Source organism: Amaranthus tricolor, chromosome 2, assembly GCF_026212465.1.
Source record: "Amaranthus tricolor cultivar Red isolate AtriRed21 chromosome 2, ASM2621246v1, whole genome shotgun sequence".
Classification (NCBI taxonomy): Eukaryota; Viridiplantae; Streptophyta; class Magnoliopsida; order Caryophyllales; family Amaranthaceae; genus Amaranthus; species Amaranthus tricolor.
Window position 1 is genome coordinate 32,355,017 of NC_080048.1, and position 24,500 is coordinate 32,379,516.

Genomic DNA, 24,500 nt, shown 5'->3' on the forward strand with positions numbered 1-24,500 from the left:
AGAGCCAATTGTTCCTTTTCCCTTAAGCCTTCTTTCACGTCGAGAGGTGGAAAGTCCAATAGGCTTTGCCATGGCCATATACTCGGCTATGAAGTTACTAATCTCATCGCTCACAGTGCCTTGAATCATACTCCTCTCGGGTTGTGCTGGATTCCTCACTTTGTTTTGTAAACTTCCCATGTGCCTTTTAAAAGGATAACACCACCTTAAAAAAACTAGACCCAAAAGCTTGATTTCACTAACGAGATAGACAATAAGATGAAACATTATGTCAAAAAAAGAAAGTGGAAAATACATTTCAAACTTGCATAAAGTTACAATCACGTCGACTTGAAGAGCATCAAGCTTAAAGGGATCAAGAACTTTACTACAAGTGTTGAAAAACGAACATAGTTAGGTAATAGCATATCTCACATGTTTTGGCAGTATTCAACAGATTGCAATTGGTAAGAAAACATGCATGATTACATGGCAATCGTGAGATTTCATGCTTCCCAACTTCAACTCATCATTTAGGTTTACAAATCTCTTCATGTTGAATGAGTACCCAGACGGAATCTTAATGCCATACAAAGACTCACAAAATGCCCCCTTCTCTGCCTTGGACAATGTGTAGCAAGCTGGAGGCACCTGCTTAACCACATTTATACCCTGCGCATTTGCCTAATAAAATATAATTAAAATCAAAACTAAAAGGAGAGGTTTTCATTCATTATTCATAACAATAAGAATCAAAAGAAAAATAAAAAGACGAAAAGAAAAGTGAAAATGGTATTGTTCAGAAAAATATGAAAATGAGTGATTAAGCAAAATAATTATAAATTCTCCTATAATTTCTTGAGTAAATAATTGTTTTATTTTAGAGCAATTTCGATAATATAAGTTTGTTTTTCTTAAAGGTGATGTAAGGAAGAACGAAGTGATTAAACTAAATAATCATAGTGTCTTCGTTGTAGTGGAGGGAACACTTGTTTAACTTAGGACCAAAGCATCACATTACTCAAATTGCATTATTTTACCAAATATTTAACTACGCCTACAAAATGATGGCTGTTTAATAGGTTAGATAAGGGTCGGGTCGGGCTTAAGTAAATATGGGTCGGATCGTATAAGGGCTTTTTAAAATTAATATGGGCTTTAAATGGGCCAAAGCCTGGCCCATTTTTACTACTAAAATTTTTTTAAATCCCCATTTATCAACTTATAATAATTAAATTGAAAAAATATTAATAATTTTATTGACATTGTCATTTATAATATTTAAATTATACATTAATTATGCTATTTACAAATGCCCGTTTTCGGCCCTTATTGAGCCATTTTATAACCCGCTTCATTTTGATTATAGTATAGCCCATTTTGGCCTGGTCCATTTTAGCTCGCCCTTACAAAACCCTTTTAAAAACAGATCGGATAAGGGCTCAAAATAAGTACCCGGCCCATTGAACACCCCTAAAAATGACTAATGACATCATGATTTAGTTGAGCGCTTAACAAGTGCAAATCGAAAGAGTCATCAATGTTACCTTTAGAATATTCACAAAGTTGAGATAGATTGAGGATATTTTATTGTAACTTCATAAAATTGATGTGGCTTTCTTTGTTATTGATTTAGGTAGTCATATAAAGCCCTTGTGTCGATTTTTTTCTAAAGTCTTTTTCTAGGAATTAATGCCTCATATACAGTTTTAAATAATACGTGTTCATTCATTATTGTTTTGTTCTTATCTTATATTATGTTCCAGATATATACTAGGGTTATAGAGGTGAAAATATTAAAGAATTATTATAATTGAACATGTTACTAGATTTAAATTATGATTTATTATTATTTATCCGATATTGTCTTTAATTGTTATTGATTCACTCATAGAATATCACTTGATATGACCAATTCGTAGTTCATAAGAATTCACTATATGCCCCACTAGGAAGTAATATTTGATTAACTTTAGATTAGGTGAGTATATTATAAGGTTGTTTAAGGGCACAATTGATCATGGAATAGTTAGATTTTAATTTCGTTACTATTACTATTATTATTATTATTGTTTTTCTTTTCATTTTTAATTGTTTTTTTACTTTATTTTATTTTATCCATATGCATTCTATCTATATCTATTTTATGTCTAAGGGTCAAGCTCGTATGTGATAAGATGCAGACTTGCGGAGTTAGCTTCAGCCGCTCTCGGTCCCATCAGTTGCTGAATCTTATCTAGTTAATCTTTCTCGAGTTGGGGGACTCTTTGGCCGCACTCTCCTTTATGGGTATGAGTTGCCGCCGTCCTTTCCTCCCCAGACCCTGGCCATATTTTTTTATGTACGAGATACACTGGATATGATGATGATGATCTAGTAAATCCTATAATGATATTCATAATAACCTGATTTGAGGTAGTGTGAAGAAATCATTGAAATGGAAAATCTTCTAAACAATACTCCAAACTTGTATTGTAAGGCATATATCTCAATTTCCTCAATTATTTGGCAAAGAAGACTTCTATTTAGAGCATGAACAATGAAGAGGACAAATATATCCTCTTCACAATTCTATCTTATTTTCTCCATTTGACACATCATTTTCTCTTTCCTCCATACTATTTTTCACTATTTACATCTTCTTCCTCATTCTATTCCTTTAATTTGTCCAACATCCAAGGTATACTCTTTCATCCTCTTTTCATTTTCTCTCTCCTACTCATATATGCCCCACCAAACATTCTTTTTCCTATTCAAATTTAATAATTGTAATTTGTGTAATTATTGAATGATAAATATTATTTACTCAATTTTTGTATGATTAATTAATTAGCGGATTATTAGTCTTGCAACCCACAAAAAAATATTCATAATTTCATATTTTATAACTTAAAGAAACAAAGTACATACATTAATTAAATGTTCGGAAAACATAGAATTTTAAGAAAAAAAATTACTACTACGTTTTTCTATTGAAAATTAGTCTGCATAGGAGCTTCCAAACTTTTCCCACATATGCTCTACCAAATCACTCTTCAAAGACATATCTATATGTCTATCATGAATCTCTTATCTTGTAGCTAAGAGTGTCGTAAAATTACGATCATCATATCGTCCGAGTATGACAGAAAATGTTGTACCATTTAAGCTTGATGATCCTGCTACATTTTCAGGTTGTTCTTGGGCGAACTCTTGTGGATCTTTATAATTAACATAAGTATCGCACTCGTCTTCCACAATCATATTGTGGATAATGATACATGTCATCATAATTTTCCATAGCATTGGCACACTCCATGCTAAAGCAGGTTTTCAAATTATTGCAAATCGAGCTACACCAAAGGCACGTTCAACATCCTTTCGTGCACTTTCTTGACATTGAGTGAACAACCTTTGTTTATGGGTTTGGGGAGTGGTTATGGCGTCAATAAAGGTTGCCCATTTTGGATAAATTTCAACTGTGAGATAGTACCCTTTGTTGTAGGTATTTCCATTCACGTCGAACTGGACTTGTGGAGCTCGACCGTTGAGAAGGTCGTCAAAAATCGGTGAACACTGTAGTACATTTATGTCGTTGCAAGATCCTAGTGTTCCAAAAAAAGCATGTCAAATCCATAAATCTCTAGAAGCAACGGCTTCTAAGATTACAGTCGTTGTTCTAAATCTTCCTTGATACATCCGTTTTCATCCAGCGGGATAATTTTTTCATTCCCAATGCATGCAATCGATGCTCCATGTCATACCTGAAAATCCTCTATCTTCCCCTTCTCTAAGAAGACGTTGGAGAACTTCAGTATTTGGCTTTCGAAGATATTATGCCGAAAATTGCGCAATTATACCATCAAGTGCAAGACACTCCTTCGACGTTGTAGCACCAAGTTTTAGATACTCATCAATTTGATCAGTTGCACATCCATATGCTAACATCCTTATGGCTGCAGTGCTTTTATGAAGAGCAGTATCGCCTTGCCGCATACATGCATCCGGATTTTGTTGGAAAAAACGATAATGTAAACTGAGGGTATCCACATACAAGTCCCTGGTGAAATATTTTCATATTGATAGGTGATATTACAATGCATGAACTAATATGAAGTGACAAGTCCTGATATGAATTAACAAGTCTCTGGTGAAATACTTTAATAAAGGGACAATAATATTAAAAGCAGATATTACTATAAATATAAAATAACTTACTTAGTAAAGACAAATTACAATAACGTTAATAAAACTGAAAAACCACTCTTAACTAAATAAAAACAACAACTAGAAAGATGGGTTTAGCCATCAACATCCATATTAATATTCAAATCATTAATCAAAGATTAAACTTATTATTGAATTCGTCCCTGAGCTTCCGATACATTTCCGCTTCAACTTTATCAAGGACAGGTTTAGTCATCAACATACTTAATATCCTAAACTTTTTCGCCTTCTCCTTTTGCTTTTTTCTTTCTTCACCTCGTTCCTTTATCAGGTTTAGCATACGTTCCCCTAATTCATTTCTCTAGGAAGCACGTTCTTCAAATGATGAATTGAAAGAACCGAGGTTCACTGATGACATTGAAGAGGTAGCTGTTTCCTTTCCTTTGCGCTTTGTCTTCTTTATGCCGTCAAGTCTAGTTGCAGTAGCCGCTTCCTCAATTGGTGTATCCAAGCCTGATCTTTTATTGCTACCTCCGCTTTCGAAAGGTACTTGTATTATTTCAGGGCTCCATTTATCAAATTTTCTCATAATATTGAAACAATGCATCAACTGAAATGGTTTACTGTTATTCGATTTTTGGTAAACTTCAAAGGCACGTTTCTCCATATCTGCATGTGATTCTCCACTTTTTTTGTGGCGTAATTCATAACTGTAAACCTCCACCCATTTTGAAACTTTACCGTTAATATGATCCCAACGTTGTTGCATGGACTTTGAGGTCCGTTCATGAATTTCCCCAGGATTCTCAGCTCGCACAATCTCATAATGTTTAAAGATTTCCATCCATAAGTCGGCCTTTCTTATGTTTGTGTTTCGTACTACATCTCCTCCAGCATTGATGTAGCCCGAAACAATTGCATTATCCTCAGCAACGCTCTAAGCTGCCTTTTGTGTGGTTTTCTCTTTAGCTGCGACAAAGAGTTCTCGTGGAACCGCTTCAACATCAACCTCTTCTATATCATCAAGATGTCTTGTTGCCCTTAATTTCAAAGTCCGAGTAGCATTGTAAGAACCTTCACCACCCGGTGAATGCTCCATTTGTTGAGTAAAATGTTTCGAAAACGAAAAATGATGGATTATTTTCAGAAGATTGTTGAAAAGTTGGATTCAAAGGTCTAGGTTGAGAACCAAACCATTGCAAAGCAGCTTGAAATTGAGAATTATTGATAATATTTGGATCAAAAGGGGGTGTATTTGAAATTATAGAAAGATGAAATTTATTCCATAATTTGGATTATTTGGATTCATAATTAAGGATATGATAATGCGAATGAAATTATAACAAGAAAATGAGTTTAGATGGATAGTATAGAAGAGAGAGAAAAGACCGAAAAATTAAAGTGTGTGAAATATAGGTAAATTTAGGTTCATTTTATAGAGAAAAAAAAATAGAGTCGTTGGTGAAATTATTTTGAAATTTTGCTTTAACTTTTTTTTATGATCGTTTTAAATAATACCGTTGTTAAAAAATCAAACTTAAATTCAACTAATCAAATTGTGCCAAGTGCATCAATTCTCTTGGCCCAAATACTTTTTTTCTTTTTTTTTCCTCTTTTTTCTCCCTCTCAATGTAGGAATGCCGTCATTTTATTTGTCCTATTCAATTCTCTTGCATCCATCTACATTCTCTTCATGGATAGGATTATGACCAATTCTCTTGACTAAGAGGATTGTTGTTTCTTTTACATATTCAAAAGGATAGTTAAGAGGAAGAAAAAGAATAGTAAGAGAAAGGTGAATCCTCTTTAATGTTCCTGGTCTTAGAAATTCTCCATACCAAGTTGTAATGAATTGGGCCAAATATGAAACCATGAGAGATACGCATGTGATTTCGGCTCATTTCGACTCCAAATAAAAATATAAAACACCTCTTGATTTTGACATGTTACTATTTGAATCTTATTTAACGGCTATCATTTACTTACACAAATTCTCATTTTCCACATAATCATTCTCTTCACATTAAAAGCTATGTTCTCCCATCTCATTGAATCAAAATTAAATATTTTTATTGGGGTCAAAGCATAACAATATAATCTTATTAGTATAGATATTCGTACAAGAATTTGTTAATACAAAATATATAACAAAAATAGTTTTAAATAATAATGTAAGTATAAACTATCGTTATTCAATTTATTAAATACACGACATTTTAAAATCAAAATAAATTATTGACCTTTTTTATAAAATTATTTATCCAATACACAATTTTTATTCATTAAATTGAACATATTAAATTCTAGTTAACTAAATAAAATTATTATAGTAAATTATGCAAATACTTTACCTAATTTAGTTCCAATTTTAAACAAAAATAATATTAGTTTCTAAATTAGATAAATATTTTCATGTAATCAACTATTATCTATTTTACATTATCTTTTTTCTTATTTTCCATACTGAGACAAAACATGCATTAAGTCAAAATTTTTACTATATTTATTTTCTTAATTAATGTTATATGTTTTAATTTATTCATTGACCATTTTTAGTCATACTATTACTAAAAAATTAATAAATATGACATGTAATCATTTCACACCCGATGATATTTTTTCATTTGTCATACCTCTTTAAAAGATAACACTTAAAATTTTTCAATATTTTTATATTATGATATGATAGCGGGCTACAAAAATCAGTTTACAAGAAAAATAATTTCATATCTCAAATTTCAAGTTTGCAAAATTTTAAATATAATTGGGTTACCCCAATATGTTGTATGTGGCTCCGCCACTAATTTTAAATTAAAAGGCTTTTAAAAATTTTCAAATAATAATAAATATATTTGTTATTGGATTTTTACATAAGAACATTCTATAAGATATGAGTTTGATGCACCAAATTCTATGAGGTTTCATTTTAAAATCAATTGGTAACAAAAAAAAGTAGGCCCATCAAACTTATATGTTAGTCAAAATCTCTTTAATTCTTTAATATATAATTACATATGGATGTAAAATTAGTTTTTCATTTAGTGCAGGAATTGCCAAGTATTGAGGAACAATAAGTTTTTAGTGGAGGGAAAGTCACCATATAGAGTTGCTTCAAACCAAATAAGAAAATTCTTCTATTTTTGCAATTTCGCAAGATAAATGTACAAAAGTACTTCAATGAACGAGTACGAGAAGAAGCAAAATAAATAAACAAGATACTTTCTTTCGTCCTAAATAAATGTAATAGTTGTACTTATAATATTATTCATTGACTAACGTTTTCTTAAATGTTGTCTTCTATTTTTAATAAATTATAGTCGTCATCATTTTACCCGGTGTATTCTTCCCATAGAAATACTATGATCAGGGTCTGGAGGGGAATAAGTGTGGCAACCCATACCCATAAAGGAGGATGCGGCCAAAGAGTTTTCCGGCTCAAGATTAATCCATAGAATGATAGGTCCCTACAACAAAAAAGGTTAGTAAAACTTAAATTGCTAGCTTGTATCTTACGATACAAACTTGGCCCTTAAACATAACAAAGTGGAAATAAATTAAATGCATGTAGATAAATAAAATAAATAGATAAAAACGAGTAAAAGAATGATATGTAAAAGGCAAAGACAAAAACAAAAACATCAACTGGTAGGCGAAAGGGGGTCGGTGGTCTAAGACATGGATAAGACTCCTCCAATTACTTCTATCCTTAGTCAGTTCCACAGAGATGCGTAGATCATATGAAAGTCATTTTTTATCTGTTCCTTCCACGTTCTCTTTGGTCTTCCTCAACTTCTCTTACCCTTCACAATGATGCTTTCAATCCTCCTCACTGGTGCGTTAAAACTCTTTCTCTGCACATACCCAAACCATCTCAATCTATTTTCACGCATCTTTGCAGAATAGGGACACCTCTTAGTTTCTATCTAAACTCTTGGTTCTTGATCCTATCCATCATTGTATTGCCGCATATCCACCTCATCATACGCATTTCTGTAATTTTCGTCGTCTGATGTTCAAAAGTCTTCTTTATGGGCCAACAGTCTGTCCCATACAGCAAAGCAAGCCTGATTGCAACTCGGTAAATTTTACCTATTAAGTTACTTTGAAACTTTCTATCACATAGTATTCTAATGGATGCTCGCCAATTGAAGCAACTCGCTTGTATTCAATGATTAACATCTCCATCAACCTCTCCATTAATCTGAATAATCGATCTCAAATACTTGAACTTGGTTGTACTTGCAACTACTTCTTCACCAAAAGTCTGGTCATATTCTTATTTTCACTTTAATTTGTATTAATTAGGTTATTTAGTCCATATATTTAGAGAGACTATTTCTCACAATAATTTGTGAATTTTTAAATATCAAACATTTATAATTTTAGATGTATGTGTATTTAAATATATTAATAGATTAAATTGTACACTGTATTACTTGAAAACCCTAATATAACAATTAAACAAGACCAAACAAATATATTTATTTATTACAAACGAATGAGAATGAGTTTACTATATCGTTGAAGTCGTTTCATCCTTGTCATCCCCGTAACTTTAATTGTACCAAATAAAGTTAGTCACTCGATGATCAGATCAGTATTGAGTAAGGTGTTTATAACTTTTTATTCATCCGCCGTAAATAATTCTACCTTTAAAATATTTTTTAATAATCTAACTTTTGTCTTTAGCTTGCTAGCAGCATAACCTTTATTTTATAATAATTCAACCTTTACTCTAAATTTGCTTTTAGCATGCCCTATTAGTATGCTGACAGCAAAATAAGGAAAAAGGTTAAATTATTAAAAAGTAATCCAAATGTGAGAATATTCATAGCGAATAGATAAAAGATTAAATTATTAATATCAATTTTTCCTAATTTTTACATAATTGTGAACACACCAATGAACATAAAATTGCACCAAATTTAATATGAATGAATCCATTTTTTATTGTGAATGAGAACAAAAAATTATATCCACCAGTTCCACAACTTCCTATCCAAGTATACACTCTTGCAAATAAAATCAATAGGCCTTAATGTCTGTCTTGAATATTCTGTACAACTAAAATCAACTCTAATACCTGATTCAGGTCGACCTGATGCCTAAAAATTTCTATATACAATACTGCTCTAATTTCTGGATAACTTACAATGACAAGACTTACGTCCCAGACCAGTCCTATTGCTACAAAAATTTATGCAATTATACTTCATCTGTCAACCATTTGCCGGATCACTCAAGCAGGTGATTTCATCTGTCAACCATTTGCAGGATCGCACAAGCAGGTGCTGATATACAGACGGGTTTCTATTATAATTAACTATGAAACTCTCCCGCGTTCACGAACAACTTCTTCACTGCGTTGAAGGAGGTCTTCATAGAGTTTCACGGAATCAGATGTGAACTTATCCATGGCCTCGAATACATGACGAAGACCAGCCTGTAAATTAGGCTTGCTGCTAGTGTCACTCGGATAAACAATATGGCCAGACATAGACAGACCATCCGAATCACCGGAAGCTAGAACCATCTTTTTCTGCATTTTCATATCTTCTCTTTCCAAGTTTTTGAGTTTCCTTTCCATATCCCTATTCGCGGTCATCCTCTGCTTTAATTCTCCCTTGTCTCGTTCTCTGAAATGGAAAACCATCAAAGAAAACACCCGCATTGAATCAATCAAATCCTTCTCAGAAGTCTCCGACAATCTTTCCAATGATTGATTCCAATGGTTGCATATTACAAAGACTGGAGGTGCTCCTGCCCTCCCAGGTGAGAAAGGAGCTATCCCATCAGCTGTTTCTTCGGGTTCATATAAGATGCATTTCAGAAGCCAACAATTCAAGGCTCTGACGTAACCCTTTTGAGCCCCAATCCATTCTGTGAACCGGTAAGTCCAATTTAATAGGTCATGCTCAAGCTGCAAGGATGCTTCTAAATGAGTGTCACTTGGATTGCTAGGAAATGCGAGCACATCTAAACCCCGTGCCCCATCAATTGCCTCGTATTGACTATGATAGCATTCAAGCATAGCTTTCCACATCCTACTTAGGCTGAAGTTTCAAAAATCAAAAAAACAAAAGGTTAGCTCCACTAGATCGTAGGGATGTAATGAATTACCCATGTACTTAACAATTAATCACAAACTAAAAGCATTGAAAACCACTGTTCCCTATAAAAAAGGTAAAATAATTGAACAGAAAACTAACAAGTTTAAACCTAAGACAAGATCCCAAAAAAGGTTGAAAGATAAGGCACAATAGCATGGACCTGATTAGATCATTAGAATTTGAACCCCTAAACCCAAATATAAAATCTAATCACTCTATTAAGATTTTATGCCCAGTAGTCTTAAAAGGCAAAACTATAAAGGATTAACTTGGAAAAGTTCTGATGCAACAGACAGTTGTGTAAATTCACCAAACTACATAAAAAGTTTCACCGTTATGCAAGATATGAACGACATGGAACAATATCTCTGATCATTTTTAATTGCAATACCAAGTAATTGAAACAATTGGAAATCCTTACAATGAAATGTAAACATATATATCAAAAGATAGGAAGAAAAACAATTCTTGAATTGGAATATATGGACCTTACGTGACAAGCAGTGTTACTAGGAGACGCTTCAAACCTCGACTGAGTACCAATATGTCAGTCAACGAACCCTCGTATAATTAATATCATCATTCACTTCAAATAACATAAAAACTAGTAGGCAAGATTTTTCTCAAGAATGAACTTGCTCAAATTCTACATTAGCCTCAAAGTTTTGATAGTCAAATTTAGTGAAACCCGACAACTATTAATCTTTACCCAACAACACAAGTACAAATCTCTAGGCCAGAAAGCTAATGCAGCTTTACAAGAGTATGCAAGAGTCAGCCCATGATGTATATCATGCTACATATATTTTCCATGTCTATTAATTGTTGTCTCATATATATCTGGACAAAAGTCATCTCATAAACTGCATTTTTATAAGCTTAATGGAGAAAGTTGAAAAGCAGCAGCAGGCTATAAAGAAGTAATATGTCCACTTATTGTTTCTTTAGGAGGCTGTGTTATTAAACTACTGGCATGGAACACACAAAGGCAAAGAATAAACAGAAGGATAAATAAAGAACAAATACCCTTGAATTAACTCATTCAATTGTGGCCACAGTTCTTCATCTCTGACCTTGTTTATCTTCGCTGAGATCTTATCAACGACTTGAATTGCAAGTTTGATCTTTGTGGAAAGACCCCTCACCTCATTTCTTATTGATTCAATCTTGTGGGGTTCAGCACCTTTTTCAAATAAATGATTTAATTTGACCAACTTCTTATCATGCTTGACCCTCATATGTTCTTCAGCCTATAAGAAGAAAGAGGGATTGCAGTAAGAGCAGGAGTAAAGATAAAAAATATGGTACAAGAGATCATTGAAAAGACATATTAGCAGTTCCAATAATTGGCCTAAATGAAAAGTATGCAAAAACCCAGCAAGGAAAAGGAAAATTCTAAATCAGAACCAAAATGTGTTTAGATGATGACATTCCACCTAATTTTGTTCATATATGACCGATGTAAAAGGAATTGACTAGATAAATTTCTTGGTATGATGCTGATGATTTCAAACTTTTTTCTCTGGGATTCCAACGATGATGATTAATGACATTCGACCTAATTTCTTTCAAGCCACACATAAATGGATTAACCTTTGCGTATATCCTAAGTTAAGATGGGCCATTGTTCGATCGATTAACATTAGATCTTCCTAGATCACTACACATATATACAGAAGCACCAACAGTACTAAACATTTGGTAGCTTGAGTAAGCATAAATCTAGTACTGTTCAATGGCAAATTTTAGTAGACTGAATATCATATAACATGTTGCAGCTAATAATCAAACTTCATCATGAATTATTAAGATATAGAAATAGAAAACCATGGACCAAAATTTCCAAAAGTGGAATTTAAAAATAACCAAGACCATTAAATTATAATTTTTGTGCTCCATATCTTGACCAAGTAAATAACAGGTAGACACAGTCAACAAGAAAGTAGGAATATTAGTTTAGGAAGAGCAGAATGATACCCACAAGGTAACACTTCCTTCCAATACAAAACTTGATACAAAATTGCATTCGCTTATTCAACACAAAAGCATATGAACAACAATAATGCCAAAGCCTTGATCATAACACCACCTCATGATGCCCAAGAGAAATCCACTAGTCGGCAAGCTACTGTTTCTAAATTTACCAGCAAAATGTAAAAAAAGCCCTGATTTTGAAACAACAATACCATAATACTCAGCAATCTCAAACAACAGTTTAGGAATGATCAATAGAACCCAAAAATGACATTCAACAGCACAAGTTTGAACACAGACAATTTGGCAAAACTCTGAACATCAGAAAAATAATTGATGTATTAGTTAGCTAAATACTTCCTCTCGTTTTTAATAGCCGCTACACTTCTGTTTTTCACGCTATGATAAAAAATTCTTAGAAGTTAATATTATGAAAATATGCATCAAAACGAATCAAACACGATCCCACTTGACTTGACTATGTTTTACATTATACATGGAGAAATATATACCAAATAAGATCAGTTGATGCAGTAGTTGCTATAAAAACTGTAGCAACTATTAAAATCCAGAGGAAGTTATAAACAATTTCACAAGACTGAGCAAATACAATTTGGTATACCTTAACTTCTTCATAGAGTTTCTTCTCCCAAAGGTAAAGCTTTTGCAATGTAGCAGAAAGATTCACTGATCTCAATTGCACATCCTCATCAAGGTCCAAACCACGCTCATCTTTCGACGAAGATGGTAATGATGGAGTAATCACATTCAACATCTTCGCAGATACTGTTCAATAAACCACACAAAAATCAATCAAAATCAAATACTATGATAGCAATAACTTTCTGAAATTCCAATTTAACAACTAATCTTAAAACCCCATAATCTAACCTTGGTAAGCAGCATTCTTTCGCTGATACCGAAGTTTTCCCACTTCAAGAACCTTATCAATCTCACTCCCAGATGTAGCAGCTCTCTCAAATTGTACCTGAATTTCCTTCACAACATCAAATACATTCCTAAAACCCGGTCTTCCCTCGCGGCCGCCTTTCCCTCCTTGCTTGGTTTTCTTCCCCTCCTCTCCTACCACCTTTTTATCCACCACATGTACCTCATACTCCACTGGCACACTCTCCATCCCCACACTCACCCTAGCTCTAACCTCATCACTAACACTCAGAACCTCCTCATCCACTCCTTTTGACTTGATTTTCAAGTCGAATTTTGACTCGCCCAGAGTACTAATACTACTCTCAGCACTATTATCCTCCGCCAATTTATGATTTCCATCAACTTCCTTAACAACCTCATGAACATAATTATCCTCATCCTCCAAATCAGGAATCCCCTCTTCTTCCCTTACTTCCCAAGAATCCCTACTTGGTGTATAAGGTGGATAATGATTCTCTATACTCTCAAACAAATTCAAAAAATCCCACGACGAAGTTGTTGGTGCCGGTGGCGGTGGCGGAGACGGAGCAACCTGCTTAGTAGGACCCCCCATTTGATTCCCAGGTGGTGGGCCACCATTCAAGTTTCCATATCCACCCGCTGCCCCCGGTGGAGCTCCATTAAATCCACCATAATTCATACCCATACCAGAATTATTATAAATATAATTACTATTATTACTACCACCACCAAAATAATCGTAATAATTACTTGAATTCGAAGAAGAAGGATCACCATATTGAACAGTATGCGTCTCATAACTAATTGGTTTCAGCTCATAAGATACAGAAGACGTTACATGCTTCTTCATATAATTAATATGAACATTATTATTATTACCATTATTAATATAGAACCCACTTCCGTTATTCGAATACAAATATGAGTTCGGGTTGAAGTTAAAGTTATACGGATACCCACCACCAGCAACAGAATTATCGGAGCTTTCCTCATACTTCATCATAGCAACCCCACTTTGAGGTGATAATTTATGACCCATATCGGAATCCGAACCCGAATCAATATGATGATTATGGTCATGATCATCTTTATCCTCAGAATCAGATTGAAATTGAAGATGGGACCCAGAACTAGAGTGAGACAGATGATGACCCGAATTAGAACCCGGGTCATTAACTGCAATTTTACGTTCAGGAGGGAGGTCAAGTACCGGAGAAAGTGACGGAATAGAATAAGAAGTGTCGAAAAAATGACGAAGAGAAAGACCAAGTTTTTGCAGTGAATGAATATACGCTAAATGGGCTTCAGCAAAAACGTAGCGTTGATGAAGAGCTTGTGATAAGAATTGGAGTCTATCTCGGCAAAGTATTACTGCTGGAAGGTTATCGATTTTTGAACTTCCACAGCCCATTTTTTAGGGATTTTGAATTGGGATAGGGTTTATGGGAGAATAATTCGGGGTCTTTTTTAGATCTGAAAGGAAATCATGGTGATTAGGGTTAGAGATAGAAGGGGATAAAATGTTTGAGACTTGATAGTAGAGAGATTGTAGTCGGGAAAGGCGTATACAGGCATTAGGCATATAGGAGTTAGCAAAGAGAACGGAAGAAGGCTGCTGTTCAAAGGTAGGAAAAGAGATAGAAATGGGTAGCAAAAATGATAACTATTGTCGCATATAAATGGAAATTTCGTCATAACAAAAAGTCTCATAACAGACGTTTAGGTATCTTAAATCCAGTAAATTAAAGATTAATATTACATGTTGTATATTTACGATAATTAGTGTTTGTCTTCCAGTTCGTCATGTATGAGATCGTCTCACCATGAGACGAATTTTATATATAATTAGCATATTTTTCTAGTTGATTATTTTAAAACACTAATTACAGCCCCTCTTGTATGAGATCGTCTCACCATGAGACGAGTCCATACAAAAGGCTCATTATGCTAAAAGTTTTTATAATTGGACTATTCAACCTAAGTGTGGAGCACGTCTCACAGTGAGACCCCAAGTGTGGGGCACGTCTCACAGTGAGACCCAATTGTGGGGCACATCTCACAGTGAAACCGTCTCGTACAAGAATTTATGCATTAATTATAATTTAAGACTGTCTTTTAAAAAGATGATTGGACAGACTAAAATAAAATAAAATAAAATAAAATAAAATACCACTTTTTTTTTTAAAAAAAAAAAAAAACATGCCCTTTCTACCTTTCTTCTTCTTCTTCAGCAAATATAATGGTGGTTTTCCTTTTTCATCAAATTGTCCATGACTTTTATTCTTATTGTGCATAAAACTACTTATGGCTACCTTTATTGTTATCCAATTTAATTTTCACTATTAAATTCATAAAAAAATAATAAAATCCATGAATAACTTATTTAATTGCCTGATTCTTGTAAGCAAAACAACATATATTAACTTCCCTCTCTTTAACTCTAGACATATTTCAAACATCTACTTAATATATACCAAACACTTAATTGACATATCTCAAAGAACTAGTTAACATATCTCAAATAACTACTTGACATACCTCAAACATTTATTTTACATATGAAAACTCATACTTAATATACCTTAAACACCTACTTGACAACCCCGAATACCTACTTCATATACCCCAGATACCTATTTAGTATACCTCAAATCCCTACCGGACGGACCTCAAACACTTACTTGGTATACTCTAAATACCTACTTGGTGTATCCCAAATACCTACTTAGTATACCTCAAACACCTATTTGACAACTCCCAAATACCTACTTGGTACATTTCAAACACATATTTGATATGCCTCAAACTCTTACTTCACAGCTCAAAAACCTACTGTATACCTCAAATACATACTTTGTAAAATTCAAATACATAGTTGATGTATCTCAAATACCTAAATGATATACTTTAAATTCCTACTTGATAAATCTCAAATTTGTCCCTTAAAATCTTATTTAACAACCCCAAATATCTATTATTATTATACCTCAAATACCTACTTGATATGATTTAATAGAGAGAAAATTTTATTATTTTAATTTATTATTTTAATTTTATTTATTTTATTATTATTATTTTTTTTTATAGTGTTTATAAATAGAAATTTTTGATTTTAAAGTAGGATTTAGCAACTATGATAGGAATATGGAGTATGGATTGAAATTTGAAGGATATATTATGTCAAATTCTTTAGTGATAGGTGTTGCCGTTTGGTCGATAGAGAAGTTCAACTCAGATTTGGATTGGTACTTGGTAGGCTAAACGCAAATTATGCAAAATCAAACAGAAGTCTTCATCAAAGAAATTTGACCTTCCTAGACTCTACTTTTCCCCTTAGTTTATTTACCATGCCATATGAAAACATGAACAATAGTTTTTTATAATCTATATTTTTTATTTTGTTTCAAAATTTTAGTTTAAATTAGTTATTAAAATCAAATTATTTTCTTTATTACAAGGTAGGCTAAGTAAAAGTATAATTAGGTGAAGTCGATCATAAAATCTTACATGAAAAAAAAATCTCTCGTCTAACTGAAATAAGATTTGATTCTTATAAATTAAATTAATATAAAATAATAATAATTTATATAACATTATCCATATGTTTTTCTTAATTTGCTACTTATAAGGTTTTCACATAAACTAAGAAAAAGGGAAAAAGTAAATATTTTTGGACGTAAGTTGGATCATGTCTTTTAAAAGAGTAATAAGGTTTTAGTCTTGATGAGAGAAATAAACTCTACTACTTTTATTTTCTTTTGCTCTTCTAATTTACTTTTTTAGTTTTTCTTTGGACTATAGTTTTAAATATTTTATTTGTCCCACTATTTTAATAGTACTTGTTACTTAACTTTTATACGTATTTTACTCTAAATATCCTACAATCCAATGACTATAGGCGTTTCATGTTTGTTTGGGCTATTGAATTGATGTAATGATCGAGTTAAAGTGAAGCAGATATTTACATATAAATATGAATTCAAGGATACATGTTGAACATTTAAGTTAAACCGGATTCTAGGATCGACGACGTTCTAGTGATAAAGAAATAATTAAATGACAACAATAATAATAAGCCGGCGGAAGTTTTAAAAGTCAACAACTCGAGAACCTTCTGGGGCCTCCTCAAAACCATTTAATGTCCATAAGGTAAAAGTACTTGCGATAGAAAAATAAATAAAAGTTCAACAAACATATAATAATAATAATAAAACTCATCGGATTGTTCAATTACAGATTGTAGTGTCCACTTCTCACTCTTCCAAACCCACCTGCAATCAACCTACTAGTTGTCAAATAACAACATCATTGTACGTTCCAAAGAACATAAACGAGTACATCTTAGAGACTTCATACAGTTCATTATATAAGTTACATACAAGCAATGAGTTCATCCTAACATGCAAAGGCTCTAAGAATTTTAATTCATGTTCGACTTTCCAATTTTCCAATTCATGTCGTTGCCCTTCCTATTCGGGTCGTCAAAGTGTTACCAAATTTTGGAGGAATACACATAGGAGAGCTAATTCCAAGGCAACCTCCGACCTAAGACGTTGCCCGTCCTGTTCGGGTCGTTATAGGTAAAGTATGCATATCTCCATGGTGACCGTAATGATCCAAAACCGCCATGGGAACGAATAATAATAATTCCAATCCTATGAGGGTACCAAATCTAATTTATACCAACCCAATTAGGGTAACAACACATTCATCCTCAAGTTGTATGTTAAACTCCTTTCAAATTATTTAAGGTGTCTAAGCCTTAAGTGATATACAACATCACATCATAGAATGAACATAACATACTCTACATAACCAATTACAAAAATATGGTCTCAGTTAGAGGTGATCAAAAACCGGGTCGGGCTGGGCCGAGTGAGAAAAACTGCCCATTGATGTGGGCCGGGCCAAACTGCGGGCCTAAAAGTTCCTACCCAAACCCGTAATATGCGGGCTTTTTGCGGGCTTGCGGGCCTATTTTATATATTATTTAATTGTATCATACAATAAAACTAAAATTAAAATATTATTTTTTTCCTTTTCCAATTAATTGCAACTTAGAAAAATGTCATTATTAATTTTTTACTCTTAATTTTTGTTTAATTTTTTTTTATTTATAAGTTGAAATATAATTAAGTGATATCTTGTTTGAATCATTTCATTGCAAAGATTATTAATATATAACTTTTGTAATTTTCATTACATATAATTAAGAATATTAATAATTGAATTAGTACATCAAACTTCATAACAAATAAAATATTGCAAGAATATTAATAATTCTTTACTCTTTTCCGGGCCGGGCCGCGGGCCAAATGTCAATCCCAAACCCGTCCAAAAAAAATTTGGGCCACTTATTTTCTGGCCAAACCCGCCCATCGGGACATATTTTGGAACCCAAACCCTCACTTTTTCGGGCGGGGCCTGGCCTGCGGGTCGGGCCAACCATGATCAGGTCTAGTCTCAGTGTGTACCTTAATAGCACGACAATCCAATACACAATCACCACACATGCGGTATTTCAACCTCATATGAACCGAGGTCCTAAACACAAACACACACACAAAAGATCACGTAGTAGTATGTGTTCATATATCAAATCCACTCTATGCCATCAAGGCATCACTATACTTCATAATATTAAATGTTAAATCATAAAAACTCAATGTTCCTTAGTTCCAAAAAAAAAAAACAACCAGTAACTTTTCAGCTCAATTCGGACAATTTACAAATTTTAAACAGTAAATTCGACTTCACCAATGCATCCAGAAGGTATCAATTACCGTGGGTACCAAATTTCATAATTTTTAACACCCATTTGCTAATTTTAATTGATTTTAGCATTAAAGTGAGTTTTAATTCAATCGAGAGTAAAACAGCAAAACGAAACGCATCTGAACCACGAAGGCACATGGCGCGCCTCCCAAGACAAAACATTTTGTTCAAAAATCAGTTATATATATATATATATATATATATATATATATATATATATATATATATATATATATATATATATATATATATATATATATATATATATATATATATATATATATGTATGTATATATATATATATATATATATATATATATATATATATGTATATATATATATATATACATATATATATATATATATATATATATATATATATATATATATGTATATATACATATATATATATATATATATGTATATATATATATATATGTATATATATATATATATATGTATATATATATATATGTATATATATATATATATATATATATATATATATATATATATATATATATATATATATATATATATATATATATATATATATATATATGTGATGGAAAAGTCGTAACACAACGTATATGTGATCACCCAAATATCAATTAAATTAAATCAAATCAAATTATAAATAATATAATTAAAACATAAACTATATGTTCTTGACCCTATTTTCATGCTTTCATTTATCAATCCATATTTCATTTCTATGTATATATACTGAGAGTGTCATTTACCTTTTTTTATTCCTATGTATATATATATATATATACATAATCACAACAAAATCCTTAAAAATCATAACATCAAAATTGCCTCTTTAATGATTAACCACCATATATTATGAACACTTATAATTTGTATTTTGTAAATCATCACATCACACATTCTTGTTAAATCCCTAATTATGTAAAGCATATTTATAAATTAATAAATTAATTATATAATATATATATATATATATATATATATATATATATATATATATATATATATATATATATATATATATATATATATATATATATATATATATATATATATATATATATAAAGTTAATGAAGTAAAGGGTAGTCAAAAGTAAAGGCAAAATAGACATTTACATAATTTTGTTTGCTAAAAAATAGTAATAAAACAAGTAATGTAAAACAATTAAATAAGCAAAGTTTAACATGTCGTTATACAATGAAGTTATTAATTACTCTTTTCGTTTTTTTTTTCACTTTACTTTTTCACATATTTCAAAGTAAATTTTGAGTCTTGATATCTCATAGTATGCAAAATAAAAAAATTTTAAAAAATGTATATTAAAATTCTTTGCATCAAAATGAATTTAACAAGATCTCATATGGATATATTTTGTCTTGAATATATATTTCAAAAATAAAATTTAAATTTCGCTTTAATAAAATCAAAAAACTTAAAGTGGACAAACATCCCTACTTTAGACAGTACTTTCTATCTCCCTAAACAATGGCCCTACTTCAATATACTATCTATATTCCATAATAGTTGGTACATTTGAATAGTAATATTATTCAGCTGCAATCTTATTTCGATGATTTCGACTTGTGCAATAAAAATGATATAGCTATAAGAGATTTTATTTTAATCTTTTTAAACATTAATTTTTTATATGTAATTTTCATAATTATTCGTTCAGTCAAAATAAAAATATTTAATATTAAAATATATATGAAAAGAAATGTAGCAACTAACAAGTATTGGGTAACAATAATATTCCTAGCCATGTCTGAGATGATGTATAGCAAATAGTAAAAGATATCGACAACGACATTTTTGCTTGAATATATGCTTCAATTATTTGTCGCATCGATGCAATTTTATCAGTTTCTCCTTCTGAAACCATTATCATCAATTATTTTGTCCATAAATAACGAGCTAGAAGGAGGAACTGGGGGAGGTGAATTATATATTTGAACTACTCTTTTCGTCATTTTTAATTTGCATTGATTTTTATTTTGAATTATTTTATTTATTTTGTACTTTTTTGTTCGTTAAAAAGGTTTTCATTTGTTATTTGGATGTTTTATTTTTTTTATTTCTACAAAGAGTTTTTTTGTTTATATCATAAATTTTGAACAAAAATAACCTGATTTATTCTCATTTTAATATTTTAATAATATTATAGACCCGCATATTTTCCATTAACTTCATTTTAACAGTTTTATATTCTTTATAATCCCCACATGTTTTTCATTAACTTTACAAAAATATATTTTTTTATTAGTTGTGGTCTACAAATTTTTTTTCCACTAACTATCTTTTAATATTTTGTAAATGGTTAATGGTTTTCACTTTTTCTCCATCAAATTTATTATTCAATAAAATAATATATTCACCATTTAAAATATTTTATTTTTCTTAATTCTCATAAACATTCTTAGTGAGAACTTCATCAAGGAATAAAGAGAGTGTTATTTTTTATTTAAAAATCTATTATTTTCTTTTAATTTTATTTACACATTCATTAAACTCTATTTTTAAATCATACACACAAACCAATCTCTTTTATTTTTTTAATTTAACATTTATTACGTTAAAGAAGTATGTTTGAATGGATTATTTGTACTTGTTTTGTATGAAACAGGTAATACTTACTTCCACTAGTTACATGTATTCTTTTTGGTTTGCCACAACCATCTTTTTCACAAATTGCAAGTTAGTGGATAGCTACAAATTAAACTTGGAGGATTTTTTTGGGACTTAAACAAATGTAAACCACAAGTTGATTTAATAGGAAAAAAGACAATTGTGGGGAAAGATTTGTAATGAGATTGGGTTATTATATAACTGACAAGCTCAAACTCGTACTTCTTTGTATGATTTTTGAAGCTGTTTAGTTTGATGTGTGGATATTGTGCAAACTCTTCTCACCTCCTCTCAAATCTAGCATTTTTAAATTAAATATTATTCCTTTTACTATTATCTGTTATCAAACACAAGTTACCAATAATTCAACATAAGTCAGTTTAAGGGATATTTTATGTTTTCAACCGATAATTAAGATTATCACAATTACATCACCCTCGTTACCGTATGACTCTCACTAATATTTCAATGATTATTACCTCCTTTTGCTTCTATGTAGATTGCATTTAGATGCTTTTCGTCATTAATCATTGTTGTGCTTGAGATGTGTATCAATTTCCCGTCAAGTCTTTAGGCAAACTAGAAGGATTTGATTTTTATTTTTATCAAACAATAGTATATAGAAGTGCAATATGCAAGTGTTCAAGTTAAAAGTTTAAGTATACTAAAATATGATAATTTATATCCCATGATATAGTAGTGGTAAGTGTAAGAATGACTCGGGTTGCCTTTCTCATTAATGTTAATGTCAATATATACAAGATTGTCACTATATTTTAGGAAATTAAATATTTCCTATTATTCTACATAATCACAAAGATTATACAAAATAATGCAAGAAATCAAAGAGATATTATTCTAAGATATTCTAATATTCTAATACACCCTCGCAGTCGAATTGGGCGGTTTGAAGACGCTGAGACTGGAACGAAAATCATCAAATAATACTTGAGGAAGGCCTTTGGTGAAAATGTCAGCAATCTGATAACGAGATGGAACATGAAGTAACCGAACATCACCACGTTTAACTTTTTCTCGAACAAAATGAATGTCGATCTCAATATGCTTAGTGCGTTGATGATGGACCGGATTACCAGCTAAATAAACGGCACTAATATTGTCGCAATAGACAAGGGTAGCTGTGGTAATAGGACAGTGCAGCTCAAGAAGTAAATTGCGAATCCAGCAAGTTTCAGAAACAACATTAGCAACACCACGATATTCAGCTTCAGCATTGGATTTGGAAACAGTAGGTTGTCGTTTAGCTGACCAAGAAATTAAGTTATCACCTAGAAAAACACAGTAACCAGAAGTTGAGCGGCGAGTGTCAGGACAGCCACCCCAATCAGCATCGGTATAGGATAAAAGAGTTGAAATATTAGAACGATGTAACTGCAGACTATAGGGAAGAGTACTCTTGACATAGCGAAGAATGTGGTGAATAGCAGCCATATGTTCAATGCGAGGATCATGCATATAGAGGCAAACTTGCTGCACAGCATATGAAATATCTGGGCGAGTGAAAGTAAGATACTGTAAAGCACCAGCTAGGCTAGGATACAAGGTAGGATCTTTGTAACACCCCGAGATTTTCCCAATATTTTCTTCCTGATATATTTAATAATTCACTAATAATATTATTTTTATATATATATATATATATATATATATATATATATATATATATATATATATATATATATATATATATATATATATATATATATATATATATATATATATTATTTATTATTGGGCTTGGTCATGAGATTTGCAATCCTTTTTGGCAATTAGAATTATTTGGGCCCAAACTTTTCCTTAACCCGTTTTTTATTTTCAAAAAAAAAGGAGGGACTCTTGGTAGAGCTTGTAACTCCCTTAGGGTAATGAAGGATCAAGGCATTAATCCCATATAATTAACCCTTCTTAATTCCTAAATTATTTTCATATTGACATCCTTTCAAATTTCCTCCTAATTCACATTCCTAACTCCATCACACTTCATCATTTGGTGTTTTCCTTTACAATTGTAAGTGTAATTCTTAATCTATGTTGAATCTTAAGTTTTAATTTAAAATTCTATGATTATTATATGTTTTATCTTATAATTCATGTTTAATTTATGAATTTAAAATTTCATGTATGATTTTGGGATGAACATTTGGATCTGGTAGAGTTCTCTTATAATAACAGTTACCAAGCTACGATTGAAATGGCTCCTTTTGAAGCGCTTTATGGTCATAAGTGCCATAGTCTTGTATGCTGGGATGATTTTACTGAATCAGCCACCTTAGGACCTGATATGCTTGTTCAAATGACTGAACAAGTAAAGTTAATTCGCGAGAAAATAAAAGCAGCCCAAGATAGACAAAAATCTTACGCCGATCTCCGACGTCGGCCTAATGAATTTGAAGTGGATGACAAGGTTCTACTTTGTGTGTCTCTAATGAAAGGAGTAGTTCGCTTTGGTGCTCGTGGAAAGTTAAGCCCATGTTTCATAGGTCCTTATGACATTGTGGAGAAAGTAGGGAAGTTAGCCAATCGATTAGCATTGCCTAATGCTCTGGGTAAAGTGCACAACGTTTTTCACATTTCTCAGTTGAAACGTTACGTCGCAGCCTTTTCTCATGTATTAGATCCAGAGGCGTTAGAACTTAATGAGAGCCTAACCTATGAGGAATAGCTTGTCCGGATATTGGATAAGAAGGTCCATAGTACTCGTCGGAAGGATATCACCATGGTTAAAGTATTATGGTCCAATCACCGCTCACAAGAGGCAACCTGGGAGACAGAACACTCCATGCGAGAGCAGTATCCTCACTTTTTCTCTCAAGTTAGTAAGTTACGGGGACGTAACTTCGTTAAAGGGGGTGGAAAGCGATAGGATTTTCGTGCGATTCATGTTTTGGGTTGCTTTGTGTATGTGTGTATAGAGATTATCTTTGTTTTACTTGTTTTATGGTTATGTGTTATGATAAGTGTGG

At 31.8% G+C, this 24,500-nt stretch overlaps 2 protein-coding genes across 2 annotated transcripts; one reads left to right on the forward strand and one right to left on the reverse strand.

The window, feature by feature from the left end:
* Positions 1-8,962: 8,962 nt before the first annotated feature.
* Positions 8,963-14,780, reverse strand: LOC130805367 (protein ALTERED PHOSPHATE STARVATION RESPONSE 1-like). Its single transcript, XM_057670135.1, has 4 exons — positions 13,101-14,780; positions 12,832-12,995; positions 11,262-11,485; positions 8,963-10,178 (listed from the first exon to the last, which is right to left on the reverse strand). Exons 1-4 carry the CDS (start codon positions 14,530-14,532, stop codon positions 9,449-9,451), a joined length of 2,550 nt encoding a protein of 849 aa, XP_057526118.1. The 5' UTR covers positions 14,533-14,780; the 3' UTR covers positions 8,963-9,448.
* Positions 14,781-23,962: 9,182 nt separating this feature from the next.
* LOC130805729 (uncharacterized) lies at positions 23,963-24,400 on the forward strand. The gene is made up of 2 exons (XM_057670514.1): positions 23,963-24,145; positions 24,200-24,400. Exons 1-2 carry the CDS (start codon positions 23,963-23,965, stop codon positions 24,398-24,400), a joined length of 384 nt encoding a protein of 127 aa, XP_057526497.1.
* The last annotated feature ends 100 nt before the right edge of the window (positions 24,401-24,500 follow it).